This window comes from Mobula hypostoma, chromosome 6 (genome assembly GCF_963921235.1).
Source record: "Mobula hypostoma chromosome 6, sMobHyp1.1, whole genome shotgun sequence".
Taxonomy (NCBI): Eukaryota; Metazoa; Chordata; class Chondrichthyes; order Myliobatiformes; family Myliobatidae; genus Mobula; species Mobula hypostoma.
In genome coordinates, this window is record NC_086102.1 from 61169153 (window position 1) to 61197078 (window position 27926).

General features: G+C 40.1%; 1 protein-coding gene across 2 annotated transcripts in view; it reads left to right on the forward strand.

Moving 5' to 3' along the window:
- The window catches only part of pola1 (polymerase (DNA directed), alpha 1), a 301055-nt gene that overhangs the window by 103514 nt on the left and 169615 nt on the right, over positions 1 to 27926 (forward strand). For both annotated transcript variants that reach the window (XM_063049905.1, XM_063049907.1), the window contains exons 27-28: positions 23227 to 23259; positions 26676 to 26768. In XM_063049905.1, coding sequence (XP_062905975.1) covers positions 23227 to 23259; positions 26676 to 26768 — 126 coding nt within the window. The remainder of the gene's footprint in view (positions 1 to 23226; positions 23260 to 26675; positions 26769 to 27926) is intronic.

The window sequence follows — 27926 nt, forward strand, 5'->3', positions numbered from 1 at the left end:
TCAGTTATGCTAACCTAATCTGCACTGAGCAATCCACTATCAGTAGAACAACAGTTCAAACACAAGTTTCTCTTCACCTTGTTCTATGGGATAATACAGCATGGAACTTTTATTTTAATAAGTGTAAAAAGTTATGTGTACTTATGTGTACTTACAAAAATTCTGAGTCATAAGAGATTTATAGTATACGATGTCATGACAAAATTTGAAGCATTGGCAGGTTTCTAAGTGAATTAATCAAAACAGTCAGCCAGTCAAACAGCATCAATGGGGAGAAAAACAGATTTAATGCTTCTGATGAAGGATCCTTGACTAGAAAGGTCTTCTGTAATAATCTCCTCAAGGATGCTGTTTGATTTGTACAGTGCTTCTAGCATCTACTATTTTGTCTCAGATTTCCAGCGCCTGCAGCTTTTTAACTACATCTTTCAAAGTGTTTGTTAAATGCTGTCATTGCTTTGATATACTGTACATACTGTGCAATAGTCTTAGGCACATATATATAGCCAGGGTGCCTTATAGGTTTGTACTGTGCTGTATTTGTCAACTTGGAGTAGAGAGCGAGTTTGTTAATCTGGTGGGTGCAAAGGATGTTGGGAGTGGTGAGGGTGGTGCACCGTGGGAGGGGTTATGGAGGAGGAGTGCCAGGGACGAGGGAGTAGTGCAGATGCAGACACACCCAGCCCAAAGGTACCAGGCAGGTTCATGTGATTCCCAACAATTGTTTCTCAGGTGCTTCGCACTCCCTCCCCTCCCCTCTCCCTCCCCTCTTCCCACTCTCAGTCCACAATAGTGAATGTCAGAACCAGGCTGATCATTACTCACATATACCATGATTTTTTTTTTGCTGCAACAGTGCAGTGCAATACATTAAATTACTACAGTACTGTGCAAAAGTCTTAGGTGCTCTACCTTAAGTGCCCTAGAAGGAGGGCGTCTGTTAAGGAATGGGGTTTCCCTCCCTCTACTATTGATGCTGCCCTTGCCCCATCTCCTCCATTTCCCGTACATCCACACTCACCCATCTTCCTAGTGCCTTAATAGTGATAGAGTTCCTCATCCTTACCTACCACCCCATCAGCCTCTACATCCAACATATCCTTCGCAACTTCTGCTATCTTCAAAGGAATCCTACTATCTTTACGTCCCCCCCACACCTGGCTTTTCACATGGATTGCTTACTCCGCGATTCCCTTGTCCTCTACTCTAAACTTTTACTACTTCCCACCTATCTATCACTTTCCCCAGGTCCCCTCCTTATTCCCTTTCTCCTATGGTTCACTCTCCTGTCATTTCAGATTCCTTCTTCAGCCTTCGAACGTTTCTTTCCTCCTGGCTTTACTTACCACCCTTCAGCCAACCTCTTTCTTCCCCCCTCCCACTCCCCCACCATTTTATTCTAGCATCTTCCCCTTCCTTCTCAGTCCTGAAGAAGGGTCTCAGCCTGAAACATCGACTATCTATTCATTTCCATAGATGCTGCCTGACGTGCTGAGTTCCTCCAGTGTTTTGTGTGTGGACTTCCAGCATCTGCAGACATGTTGTGTTTATGAGTAAATCGGAGTGTTTTTTCTCACTTTTCTGAATTCTTATTGAGTTGAGGCTTTCTCCAGAATGTAACAGAGGAGATTGATTGGTGTCACTGGATCTTTCTCTGGTCAGGTGCATAGACATGTATATTGTGCCCTCCATGCAGGGGCTGACAATGTATTTACAGTTGCCATTCCGGGAATTCATAAGTCAGACTCTCTTGTGCTAATATTAATCTTGACTAGTGGTTTTGAAGGAATCAGTTTGCAGATGAAACGTTGCAACACGTGTATTTAAAACCACCGTCCCTTTGATCTTATCCAATGTTTAGATGATTACTTGGGTATTCATACCATTTAGTTCTTGAAGGAATTGATTCTACAGTAGTTAAGGTTGTTACTTTTGTGGCTCATGAGCATTAATTTGATAGTAAAGAGGCTGTAATCCCCCTCCTCATCACCTCTGCATCTCAATCTCTTCTCATTTTAAGATATTCCTTAAAATCTACATTTATCAGGTCATTTGTCCTGATAACTCCTTTTTTGGTTGATTGTTAAACTTTGTTACCCTTCCAGAGAAGAGCCTTGGGTCCTATTTTTAATGAAATTTAAAAGATGGTGAAGGTGCCATATGTTACCCTTAGGAAGGCTTTGTATGCACAGTGCTGTTGAATGGTGTTCCTTTCATTTGGAGTCACTGGATCTGAATTGGCAATGGGAACTTAAGTTTCTGTCCTTGTTCTGGGATGCTTGATCCAGCTGAGGCACTCCTCGTGTGCAGCATGAATCTGGTTCTGCTTGTATCTGTCTTGGACCCAGTGGTGTGGTGTGGGTTGAGTCATTAGGATTACTTCCATGATTTTTCTTTTGATGAAGGGAAACTAGAAAAAAAGTGTTAGAAACACTAGGGAGTGAGAAAACTAGAATCATTATAATTTTTATCACATTACTTTAGCATGCAATGCTTTCTAGACTAAATAACTGTATCAGTGAGAAAAAAATGTGCTTAATGCCTGATTTCTTGAGGATGGTCCACAAAGAAAGCATGGTTTTTCTTAGTTTTCCCTATAAATGTCCCATTGAATGTAAGAAAAAAGAGAAAATGATTTGCTACTCTCCAAGCTTTTGAATTTGAAGATGATGGGAAAATTGTATCTGGTTTCATTTGATCGAGAGTAGCAGTTGTTAAAGCTACCTAATGTCAGCAACAAATGTGGAAGGTGACTTTCTTACTTTATGAACAAATTCCATGCAGTTGGAATAATTTAGTGGAAAATTGGACTGAATCATTTATTTTTGCATCAGTTTGGGCAAAAATATAACTCCAGTAGCATGATGTCCTAATTTTAGGTTACGCTGCTAAATCTCTGATGTTGAATGTCAGTGACTACATGATAGACAAGGCCTGGTTTATTTGCGGATTTTCTCAAATGTGTAATCAAAACTATGTAGTTTTGATTTTAATATTTGTGAGTTACGCTTTCAATTATCTGATGGAGATTCCGTAGATGCTGGAAATCCAGCACAGCACATACAAAATGCTGGAGGATCTCAGCAAGTCAGGCAGCATCTATCGAATTGAATAAACAGTCGATGTTTTGGGCTGAGACCCTTTCATTAAGACTGGAAGGGAATAAGGAAGATGACAGAATAAGAAGAAGGTGGGAGGGGAAGGAGGATGAGCTAGAAGACGATAGGTGAAGCCAGGTGAGTGGGTGGGGGGGGGGAGACAAAGAATCAGGCTGGGAGGTAATATATAAGTGGAAGAGGCAAAGGGCTGGAAAAAGAGGAAACTGATTGGAGAGGAGAATGGACCATGGGAGAAAGGGAAGGACGAGGGGCACCAAGGGCAAGGGTTAGGCAGTTGAAAAGAGGTAAGAAGTCAGAGTGGGGAATAGAAGAAGGAAAAAAATTACTGAAAGGAGAAATGTATGTTTATGTAATCAGGTTGCAGGCTATCGAGACAGAATATAAGGTGTTGCTCTTCCACTCCGAGAGTGGCCTCATCATGGCAAAAGAGAAGGCCATGGACCATCATGTCGGAACAGGGATGGGAATAGGAATTAAAATGGTTGGTCATCAGGAATTTCTGCTTTTTGCAGATGGACCGAAGATGCTCGACGAAGTGGTCCCCCAATTTACATCCGGTGTCAACAATGTAGAGGGATTCATGTTGTGATAACCAGATACAGTAGACGATCCAAACACAGGTGAAGTGTTGCTTCACCTGTTGTTTTTGTTTGTGTAGGATTCTGCATTATGGACTGGAATTGAGGAGCAAAATATTATAGTATTCTGTTCGAAACACAACACGAAACAGAAGTAGTTTAATTAATATGAAATTTCTTATTTGTTATTAGTGTGATAAAGTAATAAATAGAGAGAGTGGTATCTCTTGTTAGTTGGTAGATGATTGCTATGATTAAAGATGCCTTTAATCATACATCAGGATATCTGGAATTTCAGGTTTTTGTGATCATTGATACCCTTCATTTTACCTTGAAATTCAAAGAAAACACTGTATGATCTATAACTTCTGTTCCTTGTCCTGTGCTGATACGACACTGTCTTGGCGTTCATATTACTGGTTACCTATTTGCGACTCTTTTCACAATTGCCAATGTGCAAAACATTGCACAGTCTAGCAGAAAAAAATCTAATTATCTCCTCTGGAATATTTGTGTAAACTTCAGAAAAATCTAGTTATCTTTTCTAAAGGATTTTATTTATTTTGTAAGTTTTTTAATTATTAAATTACAACCTTCTGTAATTCTGGTGAGGTCATTTTGGCCTTTGCAAAGTACAGGACTAAAGGTCCTGTCCATTGATTAGTCTTTGTGAGGAGGTTCTGTTACCATTATTTGGTAATATTATGGTTGTTGCCAGCTTTGTCCCTATGAATAATCAGCTATGCATGCAGGCTTCATAGCCAAATTTCCAACTCTAGGCCTCAGAGCCTGGTCTGAACCTTTTGGAATGCAATTTTATTCAAATCAATCCAGCCAATCTGACATTTTTTTGATTTCTGACTCCTGTGTACTAATGAAGAGTCTTCGACCTGAAACTGTAACTCTCTCCACACAAATGCTGCCTGACCTACTGAATTTTTTTGGTACTGCTTTTATGTCAGATTTCCAAAACCTGCAGTTTAAAAAACAATTCATTCCCTTCTGAGTTCCCGTGTTTGCACCCATATCTATTTCCATAAGCAGGCATGGTGCACATTACTGCAGTGCACACTAGTTGGGCTATCGATTGGAGTTTTGTTAATTTTTTTAAACTAACCATCAAACAGCTGAGAAAAGTGACTTTCCATTTGTAAACATTATGCCCAGCCTTCAACTTGCACATCACTTTGATTCTTTGTGATGGTTAAATAGCTGTGGAGTTAAATAGAAGAGTTATGATCTCCCTGTGGTGAAACTTTAGTAGATTATTTTGAATATTAAATATTTTAACTGGAGTCTTTTTTTAATTTTAGTCTTGCATCTGTCAACAGCAGAGAATTACATGGAAGTGGGCACCTGCTGTCAGAGTTATGTTTAGTTGTGTGGCTCAGGCACATTTGAAATGAATGCATTATTAATCTTGCCTGTTATGACATTTAAAAGTGGCAAGGATCTGGTGCTGAGGGTCAGGGGAAGCTCCCAAAGTTTCTGTAACACTATAATCTTCTTTGGCTAAGTTCTGCGAAATACCGAATTATAACTTGGATGGGAACCAGTAAAATGTTTTTAACCTCCAAGAACTGCTGGTCAGACCTGTCTGAGGATGAATACTTCATTAGTGCTGTTTGTGTTACAGTTTTGTGACAGACAAGTTTTTTTTTTACACAGAGTGTTGGGTGCCTGGAATGTGCTGCCTGGGGTGGTGGTCAAGGCAGGTATGTACGTTGGGGATTTTGAAGAGACATTTAGACAGCCACATGAATGTGAGGAAAGTGTGCAGACAGAAGAGATAGTTTGCCCTTTGATTACAAATTGAATTGGTTGGGCTCAACATTGTGGGCCGAAGGGCCTGTCCTGTACTATGTTGTGCGTACAGTTTACTGTGTACATGCTTCCAAGAATTATGTTTTGCATTTGGCCATGAAAGCATCATCTTTAAGAGTGCCATTCCACTTAATTTGTGAAACGACATGAGAAGCTCAAGCCAACCTCGGTTTAAACATGAATCCAAGCTTCAGAAGGAGCTAAGCTTTAATTTGGAATCTTAAGTTGGTTTTTGGTGAGGTTCTGGCTGTTTGCTAACCAAGTGACTTTTACTTTGCCTTCAGGTACTGTTAGTTCCATTATAAGGAAAAAGAATGGCCTTGCTTATTCAGGTGTTCAACACCAGAAAATAAACAGAAGGCAGTGTGCAGATCCTGGAAAACCAAAGCATCACACACAAAATGCTGGGGAACTAAGCAGGTAAGGCAGCATCTATGAAAATGAATAAACAGTTGACGTTTTGGGCCCAGGTCATCTTCAGGACTAAAAAGGAAGGGAAGATACCACTTCCCCCGGCCCCCCCCCTTTGTCCTACACTCCACTCTCCTCTTCTATTGGATTCTTCTTCTCCAGCCCTTTACCTTTACCACCCACGTGGCTTCACCTATCATCTTCCAGCTCGCCTCGTTCTCCTCCATCACCTTTCTATTCTGGTGTCTTCCCCTTTCCTTTTCAGTCCTGAAGAAGGTTCTCGACCCAAAAAATTGACTCTATTCATTTCCATAGATGCTACCTGACCAGCTGAGTTCATCCAGTATATTGTGTGTGCTACCAGAAAATAAAGACATGTTGCCTTCAATGTCTTTGTTGTGTTCTAGTTTGTTCCCCTGTTGGTGTTTCATGAAATGTTCCATTTTCTTTTCCCTGTTTGATTCAATTTGGGACTAACTGACTCTGTTTCGCCACTAAGGATTACTTTGGATAGACTGCTGAACTCTCTGTTCAGTCTGTAGGGTAGAGTTGTTGTGCATCTGGTGGAGTTGCTACTTCACAACTCCAGTGACCAGGGCTCACTTCTGAACTCTGATATGTATATGGTGTTTACACATTCTTCCTTTAACAGTCAGGATTTCCTCTGTATATTCTTGGTTCCTCCCATATCCCAAAGTCATGTGAAAGAAATGCCCACAGTACATCGCCCTGAATCTGCAGCTGAATCAGGTTTGAGTTGCTGGGAATAAAATGGGGTTAGTGTAACTGGGCAATGATGGTCGGTTCAGTCTCAACAGGCCAAAGAGGTGTTTCTGCTTCAGTACATTTCAGCTGGAAAAATGCACAACAGTAGCAGCAGGGAGCTTTGCATTAAGTAACACCATTGCAGCTTACTTTGTGCATTTGTTGCCTGAGCCTTTTATTGTGATAAGATTGTGCGATTTCCTGCAGCTGAATCCATTGGTGGAAGATGGTTCAGCCAGTTTGTTGTGAAGTTTTAGCTGCCCTTTCAACAAAATCGGCATGCAGAAGCTTTTGAATTTTGCATTCATTCAAAGATTGCGACATCAAGTTGCAAGGCAGCATCGTAGCTTATCAGCTTTACTCAGGAAGTGTGACCCAGGTGAGAATGAATGCATGTCCAATTTTGTTTCATGAATAGTATCCAATTTTAATATCAGCTGTGGAGAAATGATTCTCCACAAGTGGGTTTGTCAAATCTTAACAAGTTAGATTTTTGATTTTTTTTTATTGTTTTTAGGTGATAACACAAGGTGCATTCCATAAAGGGCACATGAATTTTAATCTGACAGAATTGATAAAGAACTCTTCAAACTAGTCTCACAAGGGTCCACCTTGCTGAATTCTGATGTTAAATCTCTATTTCACTGATTTACCTGGACTTGTTGTTTCAGTACAGCACAGGCAAATCAAATCAATTGGTTAGACATCTATACCTTGTATCAGGTGTGCTTTCATCCAGATACCACTGTGTGTCCTTGAACCCTGCTGAGTTCTGACAGAAGAATGAGAGCTCGAAGCACAACTGATAGCTACTTGCTGCTGTGGGGAAACTGATCTGTTAGTCGCCTGCTTCATGGGGTGTCAGCGGCGTGCTTTGCGGGTGGCAAAGCTGTTTGCTGCAGTTCTACCATGCATTCATTGACAGCGCAATCACTTTACGTTACACTTAAGCTGTGACATTCCCTTGTAAGTATCATTGCATGGCTTGATACCATCATCTCTGGCATTCTGGACCTTCTCTCTGCATTTTTTGGCTATGGTCAGAGTGATTGTCTTTCAAGGGAAGGTTGCAACCTTGGGGACAGCTGTCTATTTTGTCAAAACCTTGGCTTCTTTTGGGTTAGAGGTTAATGAAAACTGTGACTAAAAGCCAGTTGATGGGGGTATCTCTGGGAAATCTAATTAGTCATTAAGGACTCTTCCCTCCTCCTCAACCCTCCCAGAGTGCCCGAGAGTTTGAACAATTCATTAACACCTGTAGGTGATAACTTGAAGAAAGAAAACATTTGCACCGGAAAACTGGGATGCAAGGCTACAGTTCAGTACTAATCAATGTCACCAAATGAGTCTAACAAGGTTGACCGTCTCGTCTCGCAGAATAACCTTATGAAATACTTCTGGTGTGAGGTAATTTGAAATTGTTTTCTCAGAGAAGGATTGTTACATGCCTTAAAATAGCAGACGTGCGGCCTGGGCTATTAGTACCTTGTCATCTTTTGAAGAGAAAGGGGTTAGGATTTCAGCCCCCCACAGGAGGGGGTGGGTGGTCAGGCTGGGTTAGGCAGTTGCTGATGAAAAGATGCTGCATTCATTGCTTTGCTTTTCGCTCTTAAAGGCTAATCCAATTATTTATGTTCGACAACAGCCACCTGTTAGAATCTCTCTTGTTAAAGGTCATTTCTTGGTGCCGAGCCGTCTGACTTTTAACTGCTCTGTATTAAGTTTGTTGCCTCGTATATTGAATATTGTGAAAATGTAATGCATTTCATTTTATAGTATTTGGAATATTTTATCTCTAGTTTGCTCATTATTATCTCTTAAGCAGAAGCTATTCAACTGTATTGGAAGCTATATTTGTGAAATGTTCAAGAACTATCAGTACTTGAAAGGGCAAAGCGGCATGTAATCGTGGATCTTACACAAACCAAAATTTGTGGAGATGGTATGAGCTGAATGGCTTATCCTGTTCCGAAGTACTAAGTCAAAACAAAGTGAGCTATGATGTAAAATGCTGCCAGTGTCATTAATTTATGAGAATGTCCACTAAATTAAGGCAGATGTAGAATGTATATTTTAAATTGTTTTCCCTACTATCGATGTGATTCTGAGTGAATGTCACCCTTTTCCTTGTATCAAATTGTGCAACCAAAGATTTTAAAAAAAGGCTTACCAGCAAGCCATTGAATATTCCCTCTTAACTCCAGCTCTTCGACTTGTTTCTTTTTCCTCAATAAAGTGCTTGGGACATTTGGTAAATTAGAAAAATTATGAAGCTTAAGTTGCAGGAAATGGTATACTGTGATTTTTGCATGTAATATTGTTAGTATAGATGTTTCAATTGAATATTACTGAGCACGTGGCTGCCCCCCAGTTTGGCTCAGATTCAGCTGCCTGCAACAGTTGGGTTATGTTTGGTGCTGACACTTATCCTTGTGTAGGGAAGCTTTAACTTAAAAGAGTTCTGCGACTGAGACTTACCCATATCCGAGCAGTTAATTGTCCTGAGAGAGAAGCCGATGGGAATACAATAGTGTTTATCCTTTTGCCACTTAACACTTGTGGCAGGAAAACCAACTCAGGGGACCAAAATAAGAACTGACGGCAGAACATTGAAGCTAGGGCATTAGTTTGTTAACTATTTCAAGCCATGTGGAAGTTCAAAGGACTATTGAGGCTACAGAGCACTGTAGTAAATAGACATTAGTTTGATTTAAGGTAGTTGTTATGGGAGCTGGAACAACAACCTTTATTCATTTAATCTAGTATTTTGGATATTTTTGCCTGCTTAAGAGCAAAGCAAGCATTTTCAGGTATAGTCTACTTTTAGAAATGAATTTGAAAGGAATTTCAGAGGAGTCCACTCAGTGGCCAAGCTGCCTGGTATGAGCTGTTCGGCTGGATCCCATATTTGATCTGTAGACTGTGGTCAGATGATCTAAGTTGTTCCTTCCCACTCTGAGTCATGGATGGTATAGCAGCTGAAAGAGGATGGGGTTTGATTCTCGTGTTAAAATGGGTAAATTGCCACTATTCATAACTGCAGTTCTGTGATTTAAAACCATCATCCGCTCAGAATTAATCAGTAAACTCCAAGACCTGAGCCTCAATACAATCGGATCCTGGATTTCCTCACTTGTAGACCCCAGTCAGTTCGGATTCGCAAAAACATCTCCACAATCTCCAACAGCACGGGTGCACCACAAAGTTTATCTCCCACTCTGCTCGCTTTCATCTTATGACTGTGTAACTTCCTGCAGTTCCAGCACCATATTTAAGTTTGCTGATGACACTTTGAACTTTGATTCAAGTACAGCTTTATCTCAGTAAAGAGAACTGTGTCACTGGTGTGGGGAAAGAAAGATGGGAATTTAAACTTGCTCTGCCTTCACCATTCTCTCATTCACTATTCACTATTCTTGAATGTTTAGCTCAAAAGGAACACAGTATAAATACTTGGCAGATTTATGATGTTTATGCCAATAATTGCTCTGAAAACTTGGTTTTAAGTTTTGCTGCACTTGCTGTTTTCGTCATCCCTATGAGCTTTTAAGTATTATCTGAAGTTCTTTGGAAACCCTGTAATAGTGCACCCATCGATCACCCTCAACTTACTGACCAGTTGGAGAAGACAAAAGCTCTTATTTGATGTGGAGGTTTAGTTGATTCTGCAATGCCTAATGATGGATTCCAAAATTGACATCAAGGTAGCCTTATTGTTTACCGTTTCTTCCTTTCCCTTTTACAGAGTAGTGTGAACATTTTGATTTGGACTAGCAGAGTATTGTTGATGTAAAAATAAACCACCTATTTTTACCCCAAGTGTTAACGCTCCAGGTTGACCTTCAGTTCTCGTCTGACAAAAGACTTACTTTCCAAACCATTGATTAATTTGTCATTTTAGTAACCATTTAAGGTTGTGAGCTGCGTTCAGCTCTTCTACAACATGGTTTCAGTGGGCAGTGATTCATGGCAGCACGTATTTTTTGTAATTCTCCTTTCATCAGATATGAGTCAGGGTAGGGTAGGGTGGGATGCAAGGGTAAGTGTTGCGGCCTCAATTGTCCAGTGCGTGTGCATTCTGTTCTCAGCAAACTAACACTGTGTGGTTTCATGACTTCAGATAGCTGCAGTTGTGTTGTATTGACCATATACTAAACATATGTAAGCATTCCTTGATTTGCAAACATTCAAATTACGAAGTGGTCATTAATCCTTTGTGGTGTGCGTCTTTGATGTGCAGATCTACAGTTTGAAATAACAAAGAGCTCACCACTCACCTTTATGGGAAACATTTTGGCTGGACTTTTCAATTTGTAGAATTTTGCTGAACAAAATAGTTCATCCTTGCGGAATGTTTGTATATATCTATGGTACATTTTTAAGAGCTGACTTTATATCACTGGCCTACTGAAGTAAACAACAGCATAAAGAAATGGATACAGGGCTTAAGTAACTGAACTCAAAGTCCAGAGACCAGGACCGATGCTCTTGAAAGTTCAAATCTCATTTTGATAGTTGTGGAATCCAAATTCAGTTAACAATTGTGGATCCATCTGGAGTGTCGCAGAGGGAGATATATTGTGTCCATGACCAGTGGAAGGCAGTCAATTCTGAGTAGCCCAAGTCAAAGACAACACTTTGACAATGATGTGGTAATTTCAGAATGGTGGACCCATTCACAAAGGCAGGCATTTAAAGAGGAGTTTATCATCTTGGTGCAGTGTGAGAGAGCCAGTTCATGGAGGTTAGAGGAAAATTGCTATGTCATTGCAAGGTTGCAAAGGCTCAATAGAAGAGGTTACAGTACCTCTTGATTGGATCTGGCAAAGTGTGTACAGAGAGAAAAGTTGAGACGGTTGAGTTCTGGCGGAAACTCAGTGTCTACAAGACTTGTTATTACAGCACTAAATGGTTCAAATCAGTGAAGATCCTGTGATGTTACAGCAGATATGAGGCCAGTGAGTATAGTCAGGATGCAAACGGATAGCACAAAAGGCTTTGATGACTCAGATGAAGGCAGTTAAGGGAGAAATAAATTTGTATCTTCAAAAGCAACAGCAGAGAGAAGCTTTAAAACACACTGATCCATGGTGGGATTCAGGGTGTGAAATGGCATGAAAGTAGGGACACAGAAAGTTTAAGAAGCCACCAAAGTAGTTGTTACTACAGGTCCACAATCCCTTATCCGAAATCCTTGGGGCCAGTTGCATGTCGGAATTCAGAATTTTTCAGACCCCACCCCCGGATACCAAAAAAACACCTATGCTCAAGTCCCTTATTTAACCTGTCTCAGTGCGGTGGACTTTAGGACCTGGCAGCGCACCAAACCTAGGCACATTTTCCCGTATACTTTAAATCATCTCTAGATTACTTACAATACCTAATACAATGTAAATGTTATGTAAGTAGTCATTACACTCTATTGTTTAGGGAATAATGACAAGAAAAAATTTTATTTCCAACAAAAATATTCAATAAAACGTAAAAATATACAGCTTCAAACGAACCAAATCAAACACATGGTAAATGACTTATTGGAATAAATGTAGAACGTCACTGTCACTGTCACTATAAAACTTCAGTAACTTGTCCTTCTGTTTATTTAAATCATATACAGTGGTAGTTCTGACACTATTTTCTTCAGTAAGATGCCGCACAGACACACCATGAACAAGCTTTTGCAATAACCCCACAATCTGTGTTATTGATAACGATAGATGCTTCCTTCTCTTTTTCTCATTGTTTCCCATAGGGGTATCTGCAGCTCTTTTAGGCATTTTCACAGTGAAATTAAACACAAAGTCAACAGTGAACACAAGATATCAGCGAACAGCAAATGCACGTGTAACCAGTACGAGCGCTGAGCCGCAACTGACGTCTGGCTGCCTCTGCTAGTGCTACCACGTCACACCTGAGTGACATCAGCTGTTGGCGAAAAAACTTCAGTTTTCGGAGCTTTTTGGATTTCAGAATTTTGGATAAAGGAATGTGCACCTGTGTTAAATTTGTGGTATCCAGTAACTGATAAGTGTCTTTTATTTATGTTGAGTTTCATTGGGTAGTTTGGTAACTTCAAGAAGATGGTGATTCAAAATATGGAACACAATGAAATCATGAAAAAAGCAATGTTGCGGCAACAGTTGCAGAACAGGATGCGAGAAGTGAATCACTGGCCTAGGACTTCAGTTAGATGCTAAGTGCAGTTGACAGAGAAGAGTTCATTGAATGGAGAGACCAAGAAGTTGAATTGATTGAACTTATAGCTGTACATTTATGGAAAGTTAACTGTTTTGTACAGTTTCACATATTTTGATCATCCACTGTATGTTTTTTTTCCTTTTCCAGTTTGTATATTTGTTGGATAACTATAAAACTGATTTGTATCATGTAGAATGTTTGATGGTATATTATCGCACAATGTACCAGTTTAATTGAGAGTTCTGTCTTTAGTTAAGGATATTTCACTTAAAGCTTTATCCGTGTTTACTTGCTCATCCAAGCAACATCATAGAAATCCAACACATACTGTTATGGTTACAGTTGCTCACTCTGCAGTGTTAAAACAAGTTTTAAACCAGTGTGGTTTTACATATTGGTTTGATACTTGTTTTAACACAGCAGAGTGAGCGACTTCAAAATGTCACCATAACATAATTGGCTAAATATCCTTTTTGATTAGAATTTTTTAAAAATGTATCTGAGTTAAAACCGTCTCATCGGCTAATTTCTTCATTCAGTAAGCAAGTTACAGAACTTTAAAAAAAAAGATTTTGTTACTTCATGGATTATGAAGTTACTTCAAAGTTCTTTAAATAAAAGCTTTGGTAACTAGTCACAGTGGGAACAGGGATAATTCTCTCCCTGGATGGGAGGACTAGTGTCAGGGTAATGATATCAACTATGCCTATTCTATTATATATTCATAGACATGTTGTTTATCGGTTGTTTGGTAGTTGACACACAATAGCAAAAATTTGAAGGCCAATTTCTTAAGCAAAAATGCTTGACTGAAATTATAAGTAACTCAGAATTTTAGTGAAAAATGAATTGATCTTCTAGTCTGTTTCATTTTTGAAATCAAGATTGGGTTCATTATCAGTCATGTCATGAAATTTGCTTTGTGGCAGCAGTACTGTGCAAGGCAAAGTTTTGATCTAAGTTACAAAAATAACTAGTGCAAAAGAGGAATAACGAGATAATGTTCATGGACCATTCAGAAATCTGATAGTGCAGGGAAAGAAGCTGTTCCTAAAAGTTTCAGTGTGAAACTTTCAACAGTGAGAAAATTTCAACGGTTCTTGTTTCAGTCGAAGCAAGCAGCTGAAGAAGGGAGTGGAAGAATTCGGGTAGAAAAAGTTGTTTTTCTTTCCCTTAAACACTGCTCGGGGAGAAGGGTCTGCACTGCGCAGGCGTGTGATGTAGCGCGCCAAGGTTTAAAAGCAGACCACCATATACAGCGGCCCTCGTCGGAGTGGACTGAGTCATAGTGGGATGGCTTTGGCTCAACAGGCTTCGGCGAGAACAGGCAGAGGCCAGGGTAGGTTCCGGTAAGTTTTTTATTCAGATTGTCTAGCGTAGAGAGAATGCCAGGCAGGATGTTGGAATGCTCCCCTTGCAGGATGTGGGAAGACAGGGAGCCCTCCGGTGTCCCTGACAACGACACCTGCAAGAAGTGCATCCAGCTGCAGCTCCTAACAAACCGCGTTAGTGAACTGAAGCAGGAGCTGGATGACCTGCGGATCATTCGGGAGAATGAGGAGATTATAGATAGTAGCTACAGGGAGGTAGTTACGCCAAAGGAGCAGAGGACAGGAAATTGGGTCACTGTCAGGCGAGGGAAGAGGAAAGGGCAGGCAGAGCAGGGTTCCTCTGTGGCCATTCCCCTCAACAACAAGTATACCGCATTGGATACTGTTGGGGGGGATGACTTACCTGGGACTAGCTGCAGTAGCCGGATCTCTGGCACTGAGTCTGGCTCTGCAGTGCAGAAGGGAGGGTGGAAAAAGAGGAGAGCAGTAGTGATAAGGGACTCGATAGTTAGAGGTACAGATAGGAGGTTCTGTGGTCGTGACAGAGAATCCAGGATGGTTTGTTGCCTCCCGGGTGCCAGGGTCAAGGATGTCTCTGATCGATTGCATGACATTCTGAAGTGGGAGGGTGACCAGCCAGATGTCGTGGTGCACATCGGTACCAATGACATAGCAAGGAAGAGTGAGGAGGTCCTGGAGAGTGAGTATAGAGAGCTTGGTAGGAAGTTGAAAAGCAGGACCTTGAGGGTGGTAATCTCAGGATTGCTACCTATGCTACGTACCAGTGAGAGTAGGAATAGGATGTTCTGGAGGATGAACAAGTGGCTGAGGAACTGGTGTAGGGGGCAGGGTTTCAGATTTCAGGATAATTGGGACTTCTTCTGGGGCAGGTGGGACCTGTACAAGAGAGACGGGTTACACTTGAACTACAGGGGGACCAATATCCTTTCAGGGAGGTTTGTTAACGCTATTGGGAAGGCTTTAAACTAGATTTGCAGGGGGATGGGAACCAGCGTGCCAGAGTTGACAGTGGGGCTGGGGTGAAAATAAATGATGTTAAAAGTTCAAGCAAATCTGCTAATAGAAAGGTTGTGAGTGGTGGTAAAAATCTTCTGAGGTGTATATATTTCAATGCTAGGAGTATTGCGGGGAAGGCGGATGAGTTGAGGGCGTGGATTGACACGTGGAATTATGGTGTTATAGCAATTAGTGAAACTTGGCTATAGGAAGGGCAGGACTGGCAGCTTAATATTCCAGGGTTCCGATGTTTCAGATGTGATCGAGGCAGAGGAATGAAAGGTGGGGGAGTAGCATTGCTTGTTAGGGAAAATATTACAGCTGTGCTCAGGCAGGACAGATTAGAGGACTTGTCTACTGAGTCCTTATGGGTGGAGCTGAGAAACAGGAAAGGTATGGCCACATTAGTGGGATTGTATTACAGACCACCCAATAGTCAACGAGGATTGGAAGAGCAAATCTGCAGAGAGATAGCAGGCAACTGCAGGAAACATAAAGTTGTGGTGGTAGGGGATTTTAATTTTCCATATATTGATTGGGACTCCCATACTGTTAGGGGTCTAGATGGTTTAGAGTTTGTAAAATGTGTTCAGGAAAGTTTTCTAAATCAATATATAGAGGGACCAACTAGAGGGGATGCAATATTGGATCTCCTGTTAGGAAACGAGTTAGGGCAAGTGACAGAAGTCTGTGTAGAGGAGCACTTTGGTTCCAGTGATCATAACACCATTAGTTTCAATTTGATCATGGACAAGGATAGATCTGATCCTAGGGTTGAGGTTCTTAACTGGAAGAAGGCCAAATTTGAAGAAATGAGAAAGGATCTAAAAAGCGTGGATTGGGACAGGTTGGTCTCTGGCAAGAATGTGATTGGTAGGTGGGAAGCCTTCAAAGGAGAAATTTTGAGAGTGCAGAATTTGTATGTTCCTGTCAGGATTAAAGGCAAAGTGAATAGGAATAAGGAACCTTGGTTCTCAAGGGATATTGCAACTCTGATAAAGAAGAAGAGGGAGTTGTATGACATGTATAGGAAGCAGGGAGTAAATAAGGTGCTTGAGGAGTATAAGATGTGCAAGAAAATACTTAAGAAAGAAATCAGGAGGGCTGAAAGAAGACATGAGGTTGCCTTGGCAGTCAAAGTGAAGGATAATCCAAAGAGCTTTTACAGGTATATTAAGAGCAAAAGGATTGAAAGGGATAAAAATTGGTCCTCTTGAAGATCAGAGTGGACGGCTATGTGTGGAACCAAAGGAAATGGGAGAAATCTTAAATAGGATTTTTGCATCTGTATTTACTCAGGAAACTGGCATGAAGTCTATGGAATTAAGGGAAACAAGTAGTGAGATCATGGAAACTGTACAGATCGAAAAGGAGGAGGTCCTTGCTGTCTTGAGGAAAATTAAAGTGGATAAATCCCCGGGACCTGACAGGGTGTTCCCTCGGACCTTGAAGGAAACTAGTGTTGAAATTGCAGGGGCCCTGGCAGAAATATTTAAAATGTTGCTGTTTACAGGTGAGATGCCGGAGGATTGGAGGGTGGCTCATGTTGTTCCGTTGTTTAAAAAAGGATCAAAAAGTAATCCGGGAAATTGTAGGCCAGTAAGTTTAATGTCGGTAGTAGGTAAGTTATTGGAGGTAGTACTAAGAGACAGAATCTACAAGCATTTGGATAGACAGGGACTTATTAGGGAGAGTCAACATGGCTTTGTGCGTGGTAGGTCATGTTTGACCAATCTGTTGGAGTTTTTCAAGGAGGTTACCAGGAAAGTGGATGAAGGGAAGGCAGTGGATATTGTCTACATGGACTTCAGTAAGGCCTTTGACAAGGTCCCGCATGGGAGATTAGTTAGGAAAATTCAGTCGCTAGGTATACATGGAGAGGTGGTGAATTGGATTAGACATTGGCTCAATGGAAGAAGCCAAAGAGTGGTAGTAGAGAATTGCTTCTCCGAGTGGAGGCCTGTGACTAGTGGTGTGCCACAGGGATCAGTGCTGGGTCCATTGTTATTTGTCATCTATATCAATGATCTGGATGATAATGTGGTAAATTAGATCAGCAAATTTGCTGATGATACAAAGATTGGAGGTGTAGTAGACAGTGAGGAAGGTTTTCAGAGCCTGCAGAGGGACTTGGACCAGCTGGAAAAATGGGCTGAAAAATGGCAGATGGAGTTTAATACAGACAAGTGTGAGGTATTGCACGTTGGAAGGACAAACCAAGGTAGAACATACAGGGTTAATGGTAAGGCAGTGAGGAGTGCAGTGGAATAGAGGGATCTGGGAATACAGATACAAAATTCCCTAAAAGTGGCGTCACAGGTAGATAGGGTCGTAAAGAGAGCTTTTGATACATTGGCCTTTATTAATCAAAGTATTGAGTATAAGTGCTGGAATGTTATGATGAGGTTGTATAAGGCATTGGTGAGGCCGAATCTGGAGTATTGTGTTCAGTTTTAGTCACCAAATTACAGGAAGGATATAAATAAGGTTGAAAGAGTGCAGAGAAGGTTTACAAGGATGTTGCCGGGACTTGAGAAACTCAGTTACAGAGAAAGGTTGAATAGGTTAGGACTTTATTCCCTGGAGCGTAGAAGAATGAGGGGAGATTTGATAGAGGTATATAAAATTATGATGGGTATAGATAGAGTGAATGCAAGCAGGCTTTTTCCACTGAGGCAAGGGGAGAAAAAAACCAGAGGACATGGGTTAAGGGTGAGGGGGGAAATGTTTAAAGGGAACATTAGGGGGGGCTTCTTCACACAGAGAATGGTGGAAGTATGGAATGAGCTGCCAGACGAGGTGGTAAATGCGGGTTCTTTTTTAACATTTAAGAATAAATTGGACAGATACATGGATGGGAGGTATATGGAGGGATATGGTCCGTGTGCTGGTCAGTGGGACTAGGCAGAAAATGGTTCGGCACAGCCAAGAAGGGCCGAAAGGTCTGTTTCTGTGCTGTAGTTTCTATGGTTTCTAAAATCTTTAGGCCTTGTGCCTCCTCCCTATTGATAGTAACAAGAAGAGGGCATGTCCCAGATGGTGAGGGTCCTCAATGATGGATGCCGTCTTCTTGAAGCACCTTTTCTTGAAATTGCCCTCTGGTGGGGGAAGGTTGTGCCCATGATAGTTAAGTTTACAATCTTGTGATCTTGTACATTGGAGCCTCCATACCAGGCGATGATGGAACCAGCCAGCATGCTCTCCATGGTACATCTACACAAATTTACCCGAGTCTTAGGTGATATACCAAATCTCCACAGACTCCTAATGAAATAGAACCATTGGTCTGCCTTCTTCATGATTGTATCAATGTGTTGGGGAGATGCTTTATTGACTGTTGGTTTAACCCAGAAAAAAATCAAATTATATTAATGTGTAATGTCTGCAGTGCTCTCAGTAATCCATGCAGTGTGTCCCCACACAGAGTAAAGAATGTTAGGCGACATGAAATGGTTTCTATCCCATTTGCTGTGTTTGTTTTCCAGTTTCTGCCATTGTTAGGGGAGCAAATGGAGATGGGATGCACAAATTATCGTACTTCCCTTCCTCATGGCATCGTGCTGTATCAGTGTCATGAATCAAAACTGTATTTTATTATACGTCCAAAGGCAGGTGTTCACACCCTGGGGTCCATGGTCCCTCAGTTAATGTTAGGGATCCATGGCATAAAAAAAGTGTTGGGAACCTCTGTCCTAAGGGTACGGACGCTAGTTGTACAGTCTGCTATTGCAGTATTTCTGTATTTCATACTTGGATCATCTTACTTCCACATTCTTGATGTTATATGCCTAAAGAAGAATGAATCATTGCTTCAATTTGATTGCCGACTAATTATTTTTCCTTGCTTTCTTTCATTTAATGATTCAGCGAGCGCATTGCACGGGCACCAAACATAAAACAGTTTAAATGTGTGACTGGATATGTTCAGCATGTTATGTACTGTAAAGTATAAAGTGATTTGGGAAAGATGACAGGGAAGGTCTGCTGGGCTTTTTGGATTTGGGCTTTTATTCATCAGTTGATCTAAACGTTTTGATTGCAGCCAGTGAGGGTGAATTATTCCCAGTGTGTATCGTGTGTGTGTGTCTTGGAACTCAATAAAATAAGGAAATCATTGCTAACAAAGTAATTGCTGTTAAATAAAACACCGGCTTTAAACGTGAAATGGAAAGATATTGGGAATTCCCCAAGTTCCACTCGAACCGCATAATCTATTTAGAAAAGCTTCTTAATTTATGGCTTTTCTAATCAGCCAACACTTGGTTTGAGGAGTTCATTATTGCTTTTAAGCAGTTGTAGTCCAATAATGCTTAAATCTCAGCCAATTAGTCTGAAGGGAAATGACTTTGGCATTTTGTAATAAGTGTTGAATTACAGCATAGATTTGCCTATTAAACTCTTCACTGATGTGTTTGACATGAGTGAAATATTGTTTTTCAATGCAGTAGTACTTCACAGATCTAGGAGTTTTTAAAAATTCTTGAACTAATTTGTCTTGGGGTTGGGAAGTAGTAATCCTAAACTGCACAAATAGTTAAAAGGTGATAAAGAAATATGCAGGTTTTGTTTAATCTTAGCACCATGGGACCTTTAATTAATGACAATTGAATTTGAAATGCTATTATATTTATTCACTTTTGACATTTTAAAGTTATCTGTCACTATATTGATGGGTGGCCAATTATTTCCTGAGCACTGGTACACTTTCTCTATATGCCATCAACTGGGCTGTATTTAAAGTCCAATCATTGTGTGGCTCACTTTCCTTTTTAAATACGAACCAAACAATATTTCAGGTTTGTATTTGGATTTGTGCAGTAGATTATGATTGTATTTTTACCATTTATTGGGCTCAAAGCTTAATTAAGCTTAAGTATTTCCAAAAGATCTTTAATTGCCTTTTATGGGATTTTAATTGTTCAGACTGACACAAAAGAAATGATCATTATCGTTTTTTTTTCTCTTTCCTATTTTTGTGGGTTTAAAATGTATTTAACACTAAAATGTACCAAATAGCCTATTGTCTTATACTGCATTCTTCAGCAGTGATAAAGCAGGTGCAGTGACTTGCATCTGCTTCTGCAAAGCTCTTCTATAGGAGTGCTTTTTAAACTTCAAGCTGATTGTTATTTTCCATTTCCATAATAAGAATTGAAGATTGACTAACATTTACAAACAGAAACTAACAAACTGTTGGTTGGAAGTTTATGTACAACTGTTTTTGATCATACATGTGGAAGGTGCTGTGTGTTTAGAAAGCAACTGTAGCAAACATAAGAAAGAAAATGAATAGCTATCACAATGTGAAAGCAGTGCATAGTGATGATGTCCTTTCAAGATCGTCCATTGAGGCCATATGTGTAGAACTGAGAAATAAGGTGGTGACAGTCACTCTAGTAGGGCTGTATTATAGAGCCCCTAGTAGTCAGCAGCAATTTGGGGAGCAGATGTGTAGAGAAATTAATGATAGTTTTAAGATTAATAATTTCCCTGTATTGACTGAGCCACAGTGTTTAGGGCCCAGTTGGAGTTTGTGAAATGTGCCCAGGAAAGTTTCTTGAGGTATTTTACTGGAGGAGCAATAGCTTATATTCTGCCTGGGTAACCTGCAACCCAAAGGCATGAATTTTTAGTTTTCTAGCTTTAGGTAATACCCCACATCACCTGATTGTTTATTCCCTTCGATAGATGCTGCCTGAGTTGATGAGTTCTTTCAGTGTTTTGTGTACGTTTCCCTTTTTATTTCAGTCTCCCCCCCGATCCTTCAGTCCTCACATTTTTGCTGCTGTTTTCTTCCCCCACCCCACCCTTCACCCTTTGTTGTCTCCTTTCACCTCTTGACTCCATCCATCCACTTAACGCATAGGTCCCCCCTTCCTGCTCCCCCCCCTTCTGGTTCCAATTGTTTGTTCACCTTTCATTAAGACATAATGTTGTAGTTGTATACGCAAGTCATTGGTGAGGCTGCCCTTGGAGTACTGCATACAGTTTTGGTCACCCTGTTATAGGAAATCCATGGTTAAACTGGAAAGAGTATAGAGAAGATTTACGAGGATATTGCCAGGGCTAGAGGGTCTGTGTTATGGGAAGAGATCAGCCAGGCTAGATCTTTATTCCTTGGAATATAGGAAAATGGGGGGCATTATAGCTGAGTTCAGAATTATGAGAAGCCCAGATAAGATGGATGGTAACAGTCTTTTCTCCAGGGTACAGAGGTGCCAAACTCAGAAGCGTAGATTTAAGGTGAGAAGGGAAACATTCAAAAGGGACCTGATGGCAACATTTTCAAGGAGAGGGTGGTGAGTCTATGGAACAAGCTGGCAGAGGAAGTGGTTGAGGCAGGTGCAATAGTATCATTTAAGAAGCATTTGGCTTGGTAGATGGAGGAGAGGCGATTGGAGGGACATGGACCAAACGTAGGAAATTAGGACTAACTAGGTGAGGAACATGGGCTGCTTGGGCCAAAGGGCCTGTATCTATGCTGTATTGCTCTATGACGCTATGAAGACCGATGAACAAATATACTTTGGAAATGAACACCATTTCAGAGTTGCTGTAATAATATGATTTGAAGCAGGACAATTTGAAAATAAAAGACACTTGTTCTAAGTTCGGAGTATGTTTGATTTCCTAAAAGTTTTGCACTTCATTTGATAACAGTTTGTGGCATCCATTCCTCCTCCCCATCCCCCATAAATAGATCAGCCGTCCTTATCAAGACCACTCCGTGACCATGACTGATCATCGCTTGGTACCTGTACCACTCAAAGGTTTTAGATTAAAAATAGGCTATAAGGACAAGATTTTTTTTCGAATCTATAAATTAAGATGAAATGAGGATCAAATTGATGACACCATTTTAAGTGTGGGTGAAAAATGAGACAGCTCTTGGAAGTTGTGACTGGGTGAATCCAAATCTGTCCTTTAAACGAAACTGAACAAAAGGTGCTTTTAATTTCTTGTGTCTTATCATATTCTTGTCGCCATCAACATCATTTTCACATTTCCTTGCCTTTGTTATGTTCCTTAAATATTTTACTGTAGCAAAGTTATTGGAAGTGGCTGAGTTGCCTTTCCATTGTATCGAACGTTATACTATATGTGCTTTCTAGCACTGCTCAGGAGGTAAGGCTATGAGTTTGCTTTTTCCCTTTTACTCCTATGAACCATCCCCACCCACCTCTTGGTTTTATGTCATGGTTGCCTCCTAACCAATATCACTGCAGACCAGATTAAATATAGGATCTGGGGAGTGCACCTAAGATGGAGTTGAGTAAAAAGAACTTTGTGCACAGGGTTGCAAATCTTTGGAACTCTATGTCAGAGTCATTGTTGAGTAAGTTTGAGATAGATGGGTTTTTAGTGCTAATGAAATGGGAGAACATGGTGATGGAATGAGTGCAGTCCAGTAGATGTTTGTTTGTTCTGTGTGCTGTGTTGTATGACATGGGCAATCATGGTCTTTCTTTGACTATGATTAGTCTTGGCAAACTTTTCTACAGAAGTAGCTTGCTGTTGCCTTCTGGGCAGAGGCTTTTCAAGATGGGTGACCCCAGCCATTATCAAAACTCTTCAGAAATTGTCTGCCTGGCATCAGTGCATGCGTAACTGTGACTCGTGATATGCACCAGCTGTTCATAGGACTATCCACCAGCTGATCCCATGGCTTAATGTGACCCTGATTTGTGGGGAGGGTGCTGAGCGTGTGCTACACCTTGCCCAAGGGTGATTTGCAGGCTAGCAGAGGGAAGGAGCGCCTCACACCTCCTTTGGTAGAAACACATTTCCACCTTGCCATCCATTCAGTAGGTGAGACCTGTTGTAAACTGAATGCAAGTCATGGAGTAACTGCACAGTCTCAAAGAACCACAGGAATTATTCAGCAGGTGCATCTTATATTTTTGTGTTTGTATTTGGAGTACACAAGTAGATCATTAACCAATAATTGCCACCTGTTTACCTGCAACTTTTATTTTATTTCAGATTCTCATGCACACCAAGGAGATGGTCCAGAAGGTAATTTATCCTCGTGCATATCAGTGTATAAAATGGTGCTAAGCTGCAAAGACATTAGCAGCCAACTTCAGGAACTGCTCCTTCACAGCAGCAAATCTCATTCATATTCAAGAGTTTAATCAGGAATAAGTTATTTGTGTTAATTAAAGAAATGTTTTTCATATGTTGGGTGTGATAAATTGTGTTGTTCCTCACATATGTGAACCTTGTGAATAGAAGCACTTCTCCCTCAGGAGCTGCCTCCTTTGAGTGCTTTGTGCTAATGCTGTGTTTACCACTTTGCTTTTGTATGCCATTAGCAGCAATTTTGCAATGGTTTTAATTTTTGGTTCATTTTGTGTAACCAAAAATTAAGCCCTGCTCAGAAATGCTCTCCTGTTCCAACAGCAGCTTTAAGGGGCTATATATTGAAAGTGCATAATATCCATTTTCCGAAAGTTTTATACTATTCATGTCATGTTTTGTGGGGAAGCAGAGGGTGGCATGTGCAATAATGGGAGGTATTAAACTATTTTGATATTGTCCCCATTAAAATCAATATGAAACAACTTCTCCATACATGAAATGAACAATGAATATTGTCTTTTGTGTTTGCAGCATGTATTCTGCACAGTTACTTTGCTGCACTCTAATTCTTGATAGAGAAGTTGCCAGAAGAGCTGCTTAAGGGGATGACACTGTTATGACTAATAAGAACAAAGCTCGCAAATAACTATGTAGGTTATTAAAGGTCATGGGCTTTTTATAGTCTAAGTGAACCTGCAATTGGATTAAACAGGTTCTTGAAATAAATTTGTTTGATGAAGAATGTAGATGTTGGATGTGTCCTGTCTTAAAATGAAAATATTATAATTAGCTATGGAGGAGTAGGAATTCTTCAGCCGACCCTCCTTGTAAAGCAGAGGAAGTGCAGTAATTCTAACTCACTCACGGGTGATGTAAATTTATGCAATAAAAGGTCAGAACCGTGACAGACCTGTCATATTTGCCATTTCCAGTAATGTGCTCTGCTTCCCTATTTATTAACTCATCTGTCAACATCACTCTTTACATCTTCACTAACAGGATTTGCTTAATGCTAATAGACAATCTGAAACTGTACAATTTAATTCTGCTGAGGGTTTCAATTGACAGATGTATCTGTGATTGAAATAAAAGTGAGTGTTCAGTTGGAAGTGGGGGTCTGAATGTAAATTCAGCTCAACTTGTGTCTCTTCTCTGAAGGAAAGGCGAGATTGGAGGTTGTGGGGCTATTAGAATAACTAACAAATCTTTGCCATGGGTAACCTGTTGCTCCATATGTGTGGCTCACAAAGAGTCTACAGTGTAGGAGTTTAGTATGATGGTAGAAAATAAACTCCTTAGATCCACGTCTATAAGTTAAACAATTCCTTGCACCCATGTCAAATGAGTTCATATATTTCTAAAGAATGTGAAGTAATTATTTTTCCACTAAAGCTTCTGAGCTAATTCGATGAATGTATGAATTTTGTGATTTGGACATTAATCTTAAAAACAGGTATTAATTAATTTGCTCCATTTTAAGTGCAATGTCAGACCACTTTAGCACAAGTGGTGAATGTAAAACAGTAGCTTCACATGTTATATCAAAATTAATATATACTCAAGCATTGAGAGCTCCTTAATCTGAAAGATATACTTTTGCAATAGAGTTGCAAAAGACCGAAGCATCTGTTAGATTGATCATTTACCCAATGGCGATGCTATGGGAAGTAAGGAAGGATATTGTTGGAGCTATAGTGGAGAATTGTGCTCTTTATTTGCCATGTGTGAGGTACCAGAAAGCTGGAGATAGTAAGTGTTGTTCCTTATTCAACAAAAGCAGAAGGAATAAGCCAATCTACAGGCCAGTGAGCCTTGCAAAAATCCTGGGAAATCATTGAAATAAAATCTAAGGGGTAGGACTTATGTTCACTTAAAAGTGTAGAGACTAATTAGGAGTAGTTAAAGTGGTTTTGTCAAAGGGTATCCTTTTTCACAAATCTGTTTTTTTGAAATAGCTAAGAAATTTGATGAAGACAGTGCAGTAGATTTAGTTTACGTGGACCATAGCAAGGCTTTTGTCAAGTTCTGTTTGGTGTAGGCTAGTTCAGGAAATGATGGCATAGAGGATCCAAGGTGTGTTGGCAAACTGGATCTATAATTGACTTGGTGATATGAGGCAGTTGTGGGTGGTTTTCTGCCTCTAAGTCTGTAAACAGTGGTGTGCCTGTGCAGTGATTGGCGGACATTTGTTGTTTGTTTCAAAAGAAAATTATCTGGAGGAGAATGCAGGTGGACTGATTGGTGACGTCACAAAATTGGTGAAGTAATAGTGAAAAAATACATCATTGTTCATTTGCAAAGTTGGGTACAGTGGTGGTAGATGGAATTTAATCCAGATAAGTGCATTTGGGATGGGCAATAGTGAAAGGGCATACACTGCAAATGGCAGGGACCTCAGTGTTAGTTTACAAGGGGACCTTGAGGTACAAGTTCGTAGCTCCTGAAAAATGGTAACGCAGGTGGATAGGGGAACAAAGAAGGTATTTGCTATGCTGCCTTCATTGCCTGAGGCATTCATTTTTAAGATCTGAGATATCATTTTGCAGCGTGCACCTCTGACTTTAAGATAACTTTGTGTTTTAGCTAGTTATGATTTGTGCTGTGCTCCCTTCAACCCCTCACTGTTTGCCTTTTAAGATGTTTCTATTGTTCATCCTTTATTGGCCACTCAAATGAGATACAAAATCTCCTAAAGCACTATTTATTGTATCAATTGGTTAGCTTCTGCTTGGTTCCCATATAATAACTGGAAAATTTAATAGAGAACATGGAACACAAACCAGGCAGCTCACAAGCCTTAACGATCTGACTGTTGCAGCCCTAGAAATTGTCTTTTTCAAACAAGGCAAACCAATTTTATGAACTTTGCTGTTGTTTCTTTATTTAGGTAAATCTTCAATCACAACACTAAGATCTATTGGTATTCGCAGTTATATATGCATGGACAAATTAAAGCAGTGAAAAGAAAGGGATTTACTGTATATTTATTACACTTTGAGATCTCACAACATGATTTACTGTTTATATATTATCATGTAGCATGGTCATTGCAGATATATGATGGGGCTCTGCAGCTAATCTGCAAGCAATATGGTCAAAACAACCATGACAAGACTAAATAGATAATATACTTGGATGGTAGCTTTGCAGTTTAACCCTACTCTCATTTAAGCACATGTAAAAAGGCAGGTCGGACATGATTTTCACTGACAAAGTTAATTTGCTTTTCATTTGTGGTTTTGCAAAATTATTTGAACTGAGGAAGACCAAAACTTGGACTCTTCCTCATAACAGCATCTGTGCAGAAACAATTCCTTGGTTGTTACAGCTGGCATTTTCTTTTGCTTTAGATGAACCTTGAAGTTATTTATGGAGACACTGATTCCATCATGATAAATACTAACAGTACAAACCTGGAGGAAGTCTTCAAACTGGGAAACAAGGTGACGTATCATGCTGAAGAGTTCAAGCGTTGCAGTGACTGATCAGATATCAATGCCATTTTATTTCAAATAAAAGTATCATGTGTCACATGAGTGAGATTTATTTATCGATAAGAGTATTGACAACTCCTGAAGCATTTATTTGAATTTCAGTAAACTCTACATGCAAATGAAGTAAGATTTATTTTACTTCAATTGGCCCTTGCTTGAATTGGGTACTATCAATGAAAATTGTAATCTAATCAATTTGGTTAGAGCCAGGTGGCTTTTAATTGAGATGTTTTTCTTCCCATGAGGAATTCAATACTGGCAAGTATGTTCTGTATTGTGCAAACAGTTTGTGAACTTGGATGGTCTGATCTCGCTCTTCTTCTGTGGCTGAGCTATTGGTTCAATCATTCACTGTTACTCTTAACTATGCCCAGTAAATCAGAGTTAAATTGATTATAAGAAAGGTCAATCTTGTTCAACTTTCACCTCCTTTCCCTCACCCCCGCCAACCCTAACAATATTGTTTTGATGGAAATAGTCGGTGGTTGGTTGTTGAAAATTTAAAGGGAAACTGGAAATTTTTTTTTTAATTAGCAATTAAAATAAAGAAAATGTTCCACTTAAGCTAACTACCTGGAAATTTGCATTCATGATCAGATTTTCTGGAAATGCAATCACAAACACCCTTTAAGTTTCATCAGCCTGATATGTTTCTTTCAGTTATATCTTCATATTCTGCCAGAAGCTTGCTAAAGTGAAGTATTGATAGATTTTGCTTGCAGGTAACAGGTAACAGCCATGATTCAAACTGTATCTGGTTCTGCTAATTGGACCCTTGTGTTCTTTGCGTTTTATAGTTAAATATCTGCCTAAGTACCTACTTCTAGTTACTGAACTGAAAAATCAACAATATATAGCCAGGTTTGCAAAAAGTGACGAACTATTGAAGTGGCTTTATGGAGCTGTTTCTGTGACCGCTACCCCAAACACCAAGCAGCAGCGTGAATATAAACACAGACAACCATAAACACATTGCACTCTGGCAAAAGATAGATTTCATATGATAGATTTGGGGCAGCACAGTAGCGCAGTGGTCAGCACAACACTTTACAGTACCCATGACCAGGGTTCAATTCCCGCTGCTGCCTGTAAGGAGTTTATGCATTC